The 13,031-nt window shown below is 45.1% G+C and overlaps 1 protein-coding gene across 1 annotated transcript; it reads left to right on the top strand.

Moving 5' to 3' along the window:
* Window positions 1–178: 178 nt before the first annotated feature.
* Window positions 179–5,377, top strand: mogs (mannosyl-oligosaccharide glucosidase). Its single transcript, XM_060047602.1, has 5 exons — window positions 179–286; window positions 902–1,256; window positions 1,697–1,920; window positions 2,335–2,528; window positions 2,951–5,377. The coding sequence occupies exons 2-5, from the start codon at window positions 905–907 to the stop codon at window positions 4,719–4,721; spliced, it is 2,541 nt and encodes an 846-aa protein (XP_059903585.1). The 5' UTR covers window positions 179–286; window positions 902–904; the 3' UTR covers window positions 4,722–5,377.
* Window positions 5,378–13,031: the final 7,654 nt, after the last annotated feature.

Raw genomic sequence — 13,031 nt, forward strand, 5'->3', positions numbered from 1 at the left:
GGCCTTTTAATATTTATATATTTGACCAGAATTAACCTCTTACGATGTCGAAGTGAATTGAATAACGTATTACTATAAGTCAATTATGTTATGATTATAATAACTTCAGTGAGGAAAATGTGCCTGTTAAGGTGAAGCTACTGGGTATCAAACCATAGACGGTATGTTTGTAGTGATAGATCCACGCTGCGACACGTCAGTGGTGGAGTGGCGATGGGGGCGGGACCAGGAAGTGAATAGTCAAGCTAGCAGCGGATAATGAGTAGCTGATCCATTCATTTGACAGGTGAGAATTAGTAATTCAAAAACAAAGTTAGCGCAATAAAATCTATACCTCTTGTTGAACCCTGCGATCCATTTCTAGATCACTTGTTGTATATACAGTGGGCTTTAGCCAAAGCCCTCTGATTTGCGTAGTGGTAACGCTTCAGTGTGGCACCCGTATGGACGTCAAATGCCTTAGCTTGGTGGCACGCTTCGCGTAAAGGAGCAATAGCAGGGTTTCAGTTCAGCTTATTACCATTTGTTGTCAGAAAACCACATTTAATTTGCTCCTCAAGCGAAAGGAGTCAGCTCAGACGTGCTATCACAAAACATTACACAGACACAATACATTCGCGCAAGCAGGTTTATTTGTCTGCTTCCTGTGTAATATGTACAAAACAAAAGCCCGAGTGCATAATGTGAGGTGATTCCTTTATACAAAAGCGTATAAAATATACTGAGTACTGTGTACACGTTCCATAACCATTCAAATACATTATGTGAACATAATCATATACTTATTTATGGTGGGAACTAGGCAACTCCATGCTAGTATCTGGGAAGGCGCAAGCTCACCTCTATCACCTTATAATGTTCTATCAATGTTCATTTGTATACATTTCCTTTGTTTCGGCAGGGCATGATGGGCAGGCAGAGGAAGAGGGTGGGGGCAGGGGAAGCTGCACCCCTTCTGCGGAAAGACGAGAAGCCCATTGGCTTGCACTTCAAGGAAAAGAAGAAGAAAGTGGACATTGGCAAAGTGTTTATCAATATCTCAATCGGCCTTTGCATTTTCAGCCTGGTTTGGTTTTTCTATGCCCTGTACATGCGGTCCAGCCTGGCTAAACGTGTGGCTACGCTGCACCCTTCGCCGCGAGTCCTCGATGACAACAGCACCAGCGCCAAGGTTTCCCCAGAGAGGTTCTGGGGATCCTACAGGCCTCAGGTCTACTTTGGGATGAAAACCAGAAGTCCTAAATCCATCGTTACAGGTAACACCTCACTACTACTATTTCTAGGACTACTACTTCTATTTACTTTAGTAGTTCATAAGTAGACACTGGCTTACACAGTTAATCAAGATATATCAATGAGAAGCAGATAGGGGTTAGGCATCTTGATGCCCACAGGGCAGGCAGTATACATTTGGGTTCGAACCCAGAACCTAAACTTAACCCTGAACGCAGCGTTCTATTCCTGTCGTCCAAGTGACTTCAGACGTCGCTCTAGGGACACCAGCGGCGAGGTGTGTGTGGATATGTGGTGTCTCGTCTTTGCCGCCGTATCTCCCTCCGGCTAGAAAAGGCATCCAATCATTTAACATAGCAGCCAGGATTGGACATTTCGGAGCTAAGGCCATCGATGCATATCTTTCTATATATTTTCCCCCGCACCACAAACTGCTTCCCTGATACCATGCCTCTCTCTGCAGGCCTGATGTGGATGCGGCAGTTCTCCAGCATGGACGTGAACCTCAGGCACACCTGTGAGCAGGGGGACGGCCTGCAGGGCTACGGCTGGCTGATGCACGACGGCCTCAGCTTCGGCGTCCAGGAGGTCCGCGATAAGGACTTCACCCTGACCACCGAGTTTGTCAAGCGGAGGGGCGGCGACCACGGTGGCGACTGGACCTGGAGGATCACAGCCAAACAGCACGTGAGGACCGGAGATTATAGCTCTTTTTATTCAGGTTCCTTCAACTGTTTGTCTAGGCTCATTGTTTTGTTCATGGATGAATCTCCAGATTACCTTTTTGCTTTCCTAAATCGAAATTCACATAGGATAGATTATCATATGGAAATAGATATATCCTACCTGGGGGCAGGATAGTCTAGACTCTAGTGGCCTCAAAGTTTGACTGCCCGATAAAAGCTTCTGGGTTGAACCCAATTGTCTGCAGTCCTTATCCAAGATGCCACCACCTAATACTCAATGACGTGCATAAAGAATTCACTGTTATTCCCACCTGATTGCAAAATCTGCTCAATACCTAAACGGTAATGGAATTTACATTCCAAAATGTTGATTTCCCTTATTTCTCCTTCTTCCGTTATTTTTCTGCACCACCAGAGTTCATCCCGCCAAGCGCCCGTCATCTCGCTCATGTTTTACGCAGCAGCAGATACGCAGGGCTCTCTGGAGGCTCACGTGGAGGAGAAGAAAGGCCTGGGATCCATCACCGGCTTCTCTGAGGAGCTCGGACACTTCAAGATCACCTTCAGCAAGCCCGTCACTGGGGAGCTGTCCAACGTCAAATACGCCTGGTACGTCGAGGGGTTGTGAAGGGCGGGAGAAGGATGATAGTAGTTATCGAAAATAACATGACAGACTCTAGAGTAACAATTTAGCAATCAAGCAGACACTTTTATTCGAAGAGCCTTGGGTGGGGCTGAGAAATATCAAGCATGCATATTGCATACATTGTGTCAGAATTGTGTGCAGAGTAGCTATAGGAATCATAAAAACCGATGCGTGATGGTGGAAAATAGGGGTTTATTTATAGATTCATGATTCAATGCGTGTTGATTGGGTATTTAAACAGTAGTTTCATAGTGCTTGCACTCACTAAATCAGTTTGACTAAATCCTTGGCCACCCACGATTCTTTTGTAAATGCTTTGGTTGCAAGGACAGCTTTAGGGAACAGCAATAATAAATGTGCCCCGATTTTCCCTCCTTCTTTTCAGCTACAACAACCTTCAGACTGTTACTCCAGGCTTGGAGCGGCTGACCGACATTGTTAAGAACAGCCTCTCTCGGAGGTTTGTCTACAGCCCCCCCTCTGGTGAAAAGAGGCATTACATTGCGGTTGACAGCTACAAGCCTCCACACCAGCAGCCCCAGCAGAATCCTGACGACCCCAGGAAGAAGAGCGACTTTCTGGTCCACCAGGTAACCGTAGAGACCCCGTTCCAGATCGAGGTTCTGTTTGAATCGGCAAGCTTCCACAGTAGACCCAACCAGCTGGTCGGGGTCACCATGACGGAGGAGCTGGAGAGGAGGAAAGCTGAGTTTGACGCCAGGTTCGAGAGGACCTTTGGCCTGGAACGAAAGGGCTTCAGCCAGGCTCAGGTCAGGTTCAGCAAGGCAGCCCTCAGCAACATGCTGGGCGGGATGGGCTACTTCTATGGCCAGTCGGTGGTGCAGTCTGCCTACAACGAGTACCCGCTCTTGTATCCCGAGGGCGCGCTGTTCACCGCGGTTCCCTCGCGCTCTTTCTTCCCTCGGGGGTTCCTTTGGGACGAGGGCTTCCACCAGCTGCTGCTCAGCAAATGGGACCCTCAGGTGACGCGGGAGGCGACCGCTCATTGGCTAGACCTCATCAACGTGGAGGGTTGGATCCCTCGCGAGCAGATCCTCGGCGACGAGGCACGCAGCAAGGTCCCGGGTGAGTTTGTGGTGCAGCGGAACGAGAACGCCAACCCGCCCACCCTCTTCCTGGCGCTGCAGGAGCTCATCGAGCAGCATTCTTCCGACCCGGACGCTCCGACATCGCTGCCCACGTTGGCGTTCCTACGGCGGCTCTTCCCAAGACTGAAGACCTGGTTTGAATGGTACAACACCACACAGACCGGACCCGTGCCCAATTCCTACCGCTGGAGGGGCCGGGACAAGGACACCAACCTCTTCTTGAACCCGAAGACCCTGACCTCCGGTCTGGACGACTACCCAAGGGCCTCCCACCCGTCCGGGGAAGAGCGGCACGTGGACCTGCACTGCTGGATGGCCCTGGCCTCGGGCATCATGGCTAGCATCGCGCGGCTCCTCGGAGAGCCCCACGTCGACTACGAACAGACACACCAGGTGCTCAGTGACAACGGCCTGCTGAGCGAGCTCCACTGGTCGGACCAGCTGGGGGCGTTCAGCGACTACGGGAACCACACGCAGGCCGTGTCCTTGCAGCAGGAGAAGGTGTACGTGCCGCCCGGACAGCCACGGCACCACTACGCCGCCGCCCGCCTCGTGCGCTCAGTGCGGCGCGCGCCCAAGCTGCAGCACGTGAACGCCCTGGGCTACGTCAGCCTCTTCCCGTTTCTGCTGCACATCCTGCACGCCGACTCTCCCAAGCTGGAGCACATACTCCGAGACATGAGGGACCCCGACAAGCTGTGGACGCCCTACGGCCTCCGCTCGCTCTCCAGGACGGACCCCATGTACATGAAGCGGAACACGGAGCACGACGCCCCCTACTGGAGGGGACCTATCTGGATCAACATAAATTATTTGGCTGTCAGAGCCCTGAACCACTACAGCAGTGTGGAGGGTCCCTACCAGGAGAAGGCAACGGCCCTTTATAATGAACTCAGGACTAACATCGTCAACAACGTTTACAGGCAGTACGTTGAGACAGGGTATATATGGGAGCAGTACAATGACAACACTGGCCGAGGCCAAGGAAGCCATCCATTCACTGGCTGGTCAGCCTTGACTGTTTTAATGATGGCAGAACAGTACTAACGCTAAAGACTCTTTCTAAAGGTCTTAATGAAATTGGCCCTCATCCGTTGCTCATGTGATGCTCAAGCAGGCATTATGTATTATTGAAACTGTTTTCTACCAAAATATCTATTTCCAGAATAGGTGTTAATAAGGTGGTTTAGAAAGAACCCTGTTACTTTATCACATTTTGTTGTTCGTAGTCATGCCGTGTGTTTGCTATGTGTGGAGCCATTGGACAGATAAATGCCATGCTTTGTGTTCCTCATCAGCTTCAGGCATGTGCACCACTGGCTATCCATAAAAATACATTTAAAAGAATACTGTATTTAGATATGCAGTATTGGACTGACATTTGGAAATTGCACATTTTTTGTATGCGTTTCCTAATCAACTGGAAACTACTTAAAACGATGAGTGCCTGAGCAACTAGGATAACAGGTGTTCTTGATAAAGCTGATGAATGAGGGCCATTGTCTTCAATAGTGCCAACAATTATTTCGGTCAAGATTCTCCAGTTGTCTTAAATGTTTTAATGATAGTGAAGAATTCAAAGGCTGGAACGTGTCTGTGATGACCTCATCAGCATTACTTCTGGGAGGGTTGGGGTTACAATAAAAAAATCCTGACTTGAAATATGTTTTATTGAGAAACAATAAATCATATCTTCAAATGTTGCTGTTGGGAGTTTGTGTTGGCTGTAGAGGTTATAGAATTGTTATTGTATTGGTCATTCAGTAGGCTATTGAGTGCTTCATTCATTAGTTATCTACGTAATATTCCGTAGATACTGACTGATTAATATCGCTTCATTGCAATTGAAATTGTTCTCTAACAGGCCATTTCCAAGTACTTAGCATATGAAAATACCGGTAGTATACGTTGCAGGATACGCCGCAAAAGAAAGAGCACTCTGTTCCATGACATGCTTTTAACGAAACATTGATTTCACTTCCTGAAACTACGTCATTTCTAGGTTATTGGATGAGAGACAGTAATGTGCGTACAGTAGCACGACTCAACAATATAGTAGATATACTGGAAACCATATATGACGTGTTTTACCTTAATCTCTGTTTCAAGGTCTATAGGAGGGCGACAAGTTGACGTCGATAGCCACCAGCTAGAGCTTTATTTATTTTCTAAAGTTTGACTCAAACCATTTTGATGCGAGATCTTGGTTTGGAACTGCATTACTTCCACAGAGCAAGTTAGTGACTGCAAGTTCTTTTCACTCGTTGACAACCCCGTTCAGTACACAGGGGCGTACAGTGGACTTGGTCTTATTAATACTTTGACACAAAATAAACAACCCCGGCCATAAAAAGCACTGATGCTTTTTCCTTGAGCTGTGTTCATGACCCCCGGGTTCCAACCTCTTCTATGAATCCTTTTGAACGCTTGGCTGTGGCTGAAAGCCTCGAAACGGGTGCAGTGTTGGCTTGCAGAACTCAACATAGCGTTATTTCCTCAACCCCTCCATAGCACTGAATTTAATACAGCTCAGCTTCAACTCCCCAGGCTGCCAGTTTCGCTTTATATAACACCAGAAGCTTCGGTCAACGCGGTCATTGTGTTAACATCTATCGGCCATACCATGGCAGGGTGACTGGGGCACATTTGAAGACAACCAGTAGGCTAGATCTGCGGTTTTCTACTGTACATTTACTGAAACACTGTTTAGCAGTCGGTGATGTGTCAATCCATGCGCGCAATCACTGCCTTGGGGCTCACATTCGTGGGAGATGTGCTAGCTCAGCCTTTGACCCATTGACCTGCAAACGCAAAACGAATCCTGAAGGGATTTGAACGACGATGAGCCATATTCTCTCCGCCTTTCTACTATCTCTCTCTGAGTCGATGGCTTTTATTTGTACATCCCCGAAACGCACACACCGTGCGCAATCTACCCTTGTTCCCACTCCCCCCCCCCCCCGAACACAACACAATACCGCGGGACGATGATAGCATCCCAGCTAACTGAAGTCCTACCTGCATAATAAACAGATGAATCACCGACCCACATTTGCATAGTAGCCGTCTCACAAACTTAGAACATGGTTCCAATCTATTAAATAATTTCCTTTTGTACCACCCTATTAGTTCATACAAATCAGTCTTAAAATGACCAGAGGTATGAGGAGTATAAAAAAAAATTACTTCTAACAGCTGACAATTTTGCCTCTCTTGTGTGGCGCGCGCCCTGCCATGTAATTACGGGGAATGTATGCTAGAGGGAGCTAATTAATAAGCCTTTTGAGAGTTGAGAAGAGTCCCTTTGAACACAGCTCCGCCATCCCTCCACTAATAGAGAACTGCTTAGAATTAAAGTAGTATGAGTAGATAATTATGCTAATGGATCCATTTAGTTGAAAGGTTTGATGACACATTTATAGAAAATCAGTTTGTTAATTGATCCTTCCTTTTTACTCGGGTTTTTTCATCACAGGCTCTCCATGCAGACTGCATGTCGTATTGCATATTATGCTTATCCATATCTCATTATGAAAGAAGTGTCCCTTCCTTATGGTCTGTTTAACAGGTATCTCACCATCTCATCTCTTGGACTCATTAGTCTCATAATGGCACAGAACTCTTATTCGGTGTGTGTGTGTGTGTGTGTGTGTGTGTGTGTGTGTGTGTGTGTGTGTGTGTGTGTGTGTGTGTGTGTGTGTGTGTGTGTGTGTGTGTGTGTGTGTGTGTGTGTGTGTGTGTGTGTGTGTGTGTGTGTGTGTGAATAATATGCTCTCTGTAGGCCGGCTTACAACTTACAACAACAGTCCTCCTATAGTTCCTCCTGCAACCTTCACCCTCCCTCCCAAAGCTTGCTATTAAACACCCAACTCGCCTGAACCAACATAAGCTATGATATGTTATGTAAGCGCCACTATAAATAGGTTCACCCGGGATCTTTTGTCTTTACCTGATTCGCTCTTAGCCCAACAGTTTTTATTTCTGGAGAGAGAGTCGTGGTGGAAGCCAGCGCGATGTGGAGCCGTTTCCATAGTTACTTTTGTTAGCTGCGAGCTCTCACCATTCTTCATCTGTTTCCCTCTACATGTCTGTTGCGCTTTGCCGTTTGTTGCAATCTGTTTGTATTTGGTCTGCCCGTGATGAGTGTGCATCGGAGCAGTAATGATCACTAATTACACTAATTTCATTGTACGTCGTTATAAATACGAATTGTTAGGGAAGGTGCTTTATGCAGGAATAAGAGGACGGATTCGTTTTAAAGTTGATCATCTCAAAATACAATTCACTCGAGTTAAATTGGATAGACGATTGCTCAGACTAAATAGCTTGCTAGTGAGAAGTGCGAGCAATTAGTCTACAATAAGGGCTTTTTTCTGGAGGAGACTGTCATGCCTCTGTATCTAGTAATTGCTCTTGTATCATGGCAAAGTTGATTACTAGAAATTAATACAAGCATGCTCCTTCTTTTTTTTTTACCCATAAATGATAATTCCCCAACCTAGAATAATCATGACACATTCTAATCATCCAAACAAGCATGAGTATTTTTTATTTTCATATGGGGCTAAAACGTAATTTGTTGCAAACTAACTCCCTCCATGCTAAACTCTAAATGTTTAGTAACGGCCCTATAACGTTTCATTGGCTTATAATGTACACCACCCCACAGTCACCAATAGACAGGGGCAGGTAGGCCAATAGCTGCATCAGGCCCCATGCGCTGTTGTTCTAAAGAGTGTGCACGGATACAGCAGAAGAGAAGGTTTAGGTTTGGAGCAACGTTAGCATAGTGTGTGGGTGAGTCTGGGGGCATGCTTGAAGAATCACTAGAGCCTATAGCGGAAAAAATAAATAAATAAAAAATAAAAGTAGAGGACGAGGAGAGCTGAGCATGATGCTAACCTATCCCTAGCCAGCTGGGGACTGAAGTGGGCGAATGGGGAAGTATTTTTGGAACGCATGGGAAACCTGCCACTGCACAGGGGCCTAATGTTGGGCTTCCCTAGCCCACTCCCACACTCGGATGGAGGGAGAGATGGAATGAGAGAGCGAGAGGGAGAGCTGTTTCTTCAAAAGAAAAACAACCACGCTTCCGCTCCTCTTTTTCTCCCTTGCCCTTGTCTTTTTCTTAGAAAATTGTATGGTATGTCGCTATGCACAGGCCAACATGAGAGTGATGGAGAGAGTGGGATAGAGAGAGAGAGGGAGAGGGAGGGAGATAAAAAGAGAGGGGGAGATATCGAGAGCGAGAAGAACAGCGAGAGAGAAAGAAATCGAGATATTTCGATGGAAAAAAATAATTTGGCAGCGCAGGGGAGTGTTTTATTTTATTTTATTTATAGCTAGTCGTGTTTCCGGGAGAGGTTTCTGTGCTTTTCGCAGTACCCAATCCATTTTTTGCGGTATCTTAGCAGCTCCTTTGTGTCTAGGTTTGGGATTGGATACCTTCTTTTCTATCTTGCGCCCCGGGGGAAGGATTTCAGTGTGGGACACATGTCAGAATGTGATTTGGAGGAGGAAGAGAAGCCTTTTTTTTAAGCTCATTCCTTGGCTTTAGTGACATGCCTGTGCATCGTGGTGTATTAAAATCAGAAAGTTTAGTTGTCTGTCGCAGCCAGAGTGTCTTTTTATGAATCTAAGATTCAGTTGAAAACGAATGCTATGGTATATGACCAGTTCCCCAGTGTTTTTTCACAACCAGTTTTTTCTCCATACCCTGATACTCAAGATGCACCCAAAGCTGACGATATCCTAGAGAACCCCAAATAACCTTAAAATCTATAACCCCGGAGGTATCATGCAAACTACTATTACAACACTATTCTGCAATAATGGATATCGGAACCTCTTTTGATATACTGCCGTCTTGAAGTGGTTTGAATTATTTATATATGACCATTCTTAAACATTTGAATACATCTAAATAGGTGACGAAGCATTGTACAAATTTGAGGTCAAATTGAATTTCAGGAATAATCAGTGAATCGAAGGATCCAAAGAAGGGATGTCAAATGTGCACCATCGCTCAATTCCTATAAAGCCTGCTAAACTATTATCCTAGCCAATGCTACCCTGGCTTGATGTGACCAAGTAATTTCAAATGCAGACAGAATTGGTCTGCAAACTAACATTGCCTTAAGTGCTACTCTGCTTGTACACGCAGTGTGCTACAGTAGACTACAGCCCCCACAATGCATACACACAAAAATGTATGAGTCAAAGCTTAATAATTAACATTAATGATCAAACAATTTACATAAATCACAACCAAGATTATGCCAATCGACCACACACTACATTTAAAGAATTGCTTCATGTGTTGCAATGCAGCCATATCAAATAAATGACACCAGCGCTAACAGAATCCTTGGTAGCAGCATTGTCACGGCAACGATTGAAGGTAACCATCACAAAGGCAGTTTCTCTGTTGTACTTGCAAGAGAGGAAGAGTTACATTTATTCTCATGACTTGATGTACACAGCATTACCACACACTCAGCTGAGATGTAGGACAGTCTGCTGGTTAAGTGGTTCGGAGGATTTTTTCTACAACAATGTCGACGCATGCTACCTGTAGGCATCCTGGAGCAAAAGGCTCCCTTTCTGCTCCTTAGTGATATTACCTCAAATATTCACAGCTTTGGATACAAGCGTTAAATGATTGGACAGGCTTCTTATAAGCCTTCGACAGCCACAGATAATAAGAGAATTTCAACAAATATATATATAAAAATAAACAATAAATTGTCTACCCTGCCTTCAAAGAAGGAATCAAATGTTTTCTTTGGATTGGTTTGATTGGGTCATTAACTGTCAGTTTTAACATTTACGACTTCCTGAAAATTCAAAGGCAAAGTTTCAACCTGCATAGGCATAATATGTGGTACATTAAAACCTACAGATCACAGATTATGCCTGACCATCAATTACCAAAATGGAGAAGACATCTTGACAAAGACAGAGGGCTGATAATTATGTAGAAACCCTAGAAAACCTACTCAAATACCAGGATATCTAAATGTTTGGCATTTTGAACGTCTTAATATATGCAGTGGCCAGCGTCTAGACACATAATAAGGTATATGTTATCGACCTCTCTTTTATAGAAGAATCCTCTTTAGCTCATCCAATGAAGAAGTCTGTCACTGTATTTTCAGCATGTATTCATGAATTTCCTTTAGGTTGGTCCTAACAGTAGCTAATTGAAGAATGTGTATGAAAGCCACTGGAGCCTTGAGGATTTGGTACAAAGTGTTTAGGTCCCTGAGCAGCACTGCGCCCTGGGTTCTGGTGCTTTTTCTGAAAGGATCTGCCGAGTGAAAGCTCATCTTACTCTAGCACCACATGCTGTCCGTGTGGTTATAGAGTCCATTCTTCCTGAGTTCTGTAGTGGATAACCTTTGCAGAGCATTGAGACAAGTTGCTGTTGCATGACACTCTTTCTCACGCTATTCACTTCATACCAACCCGAACGAAAAAGAAACACAAAAAATAACAGTGTTTTTTTTACTCGCAGCACTTAAATACGTCTAAGGTTGTCATTTAAGTTTTACAGGTAAAGCCTTACCCCTGCACTATAATGTCAGTAAGTGCTAACATTACGTAAATCCGTTACTTAGCGCACTGCCGTGGCATTTTGTGGAGGAGAGAGGTCGTCCGGCAGGCGGCAGTTAACATAACTTAGTCTCGTGAGCTGACCTCCCTCCCCGAGTGATCGGATTGGTTTTAATAGTGTCTGTGTTCTCTGGGGCTCGTCGCCACCACCAAACATCTAACAGCCGTGGAATTAAGCGGCACGTCGGAGGTGAAAACAATTTGTGCTGCAAAATGTCAGATCCTTAATGAAAGGGCTTGGGGGCTTTTATCATACACTTACTGGAGAAGATGCCATGGCTGCTTGATGCTGCTGCTCCTTCAGACGCTCACACAATGTCAACGTTCAACGCGTTCCCGGGTCCTTCACGCACGTTGTGAGAGCTTGCAGTGTATAGGCTTAAATGGAAGGCTACCTCAATGTATATTCATGGGCAGGGTAGCTTGTTGTTATTCTTATGGTTGTGTTGTTTATATTTTTTTTAATGGGGGATGGGTGAAAAGTCTATATGTTGATTCATTTAGCCTAAAAATATTGTTTTACAGAATGTTTGTTCAGTTTGCTGACGTTTATTTGTTTTTTCAACACACCACACTCATTATCTTGTCCTTTACACACAATGCACTACTGATTCACTGGTTCATATATTCGTGTTATTTATGGGAAAATAACAACAAAAGCGCCCAAGACAAACGAAAAAGACAAATGGGGTCAAAGGTTAATTGTGTTATAAAACCGGTAAGAGAATAGGCCAAAAAGAAATGCTCATATATCAAGCAATAGATACATATATTTTGCAGAAGTGATACTCTAGGCCCACTAAACAAATGCAAAAGTCTCGTGATGTCTAGTGAACAGTTATCTTCTCATCGTTTCCACAACTCCAAAAGCAACACTGGGCTGTGTCGCTGTCCATGGTGCTTAAAAAATGGCTTCTGCGAGCGGTGGACGGTAGGTCTCTCATATAAAGGCATATTGACGTTTGTCAGAGAAAGTTTCAACCACAAAACGTAGCCAGAACTGAAATTGCTTTGAAATGTCATGTGAACAGCTGGGTTCGACCACTGAACACACCAGGGGTGTTATCGACTCGCTCTCGTTCCCCAAAGGCCAAGGGCTCGTTTGGACCTGAATTCTGCAGAGATCGCTCTCCATCCGGGTTTACAGTATCCAAAGGTTTTGTTACTATGCTGAACGCAGCAGCCTACTGTTAACCTCGACGTGCCGAATAAGTTTACAAATTGGGTATTGTAATTGTTGGAGCAATATTGCACGATTCAATATGATGTCACACATCAACAGATTAAATAGGCGATCCAGGCTACGCAGTTAGCGCATGCAATTATTGTATCCGTTGTCAAATGAGGCTATCGAGAGCGATAAATCCGACTTTGCATCTTCACTGAACGTATTAAGGCTGACTCAAATGATATGTCGACATGCACCGAAAAGCCCACTATCCCTTTTTAACCCACCTGTTTCAAAATGCTTGCAACATTTTGAAACACTTCTTTATTTTCCGGTACTATTTAACGTGGAAGGGGGTATGTTTTTAACACTGTGATCATCTGCTTAATTAAACAGATTTATTAGATATCAAATACTTTGCCGTTCCTTTCTTCTCGCGCCACGTCACACACATCTCTCCTTTTTGGGGGATGCCCGTCACATCCTCTGTCCATGTATGGGCAAGAAGTTTACACGCAGCGGGGAATCCTCTGACTGGAGGTGATGAATGGGGAGGAGGGCTGAGGGAGCTGCCC

This window comes from Gadus macrocephalus, chromosome 3 (genome assembly GCF_031168955.1).
Source record: "Gadus macrocephalus chromosome 3, ASM3116895v1".
Classification (NCBI taxonomy): Eukaryota; Metazoa; Chordata; class Actinopteri; order Gadiformes; family Gadidae; genus Gadus; species Gadus macrocephalus.

Bases quoted from the DNA above. Each gene is read 5' to 3' on its own strand.
- mogs (XM_060047602.1), top strand. From the start codon at position 905: ATGATGGGCAGGCAGAGGAAGAGGGTGGGGGCAGGGGAAGCTGCACCC. The intron at 1,921-2,334 runs GTGAGGACCGGA...CTGCACCACCAG, and splicing joins GGATCACAGCCAAACAGCAC to AGTTCATCCCGCCAAGCGCC. The intron at 2,529-2,950 runs GTACGTCGAGGG...CCTTCTTTTCAG, and splicing joins TCCAACGTCAAATACGCCTG to CTACAACAACCTTCAGACTG.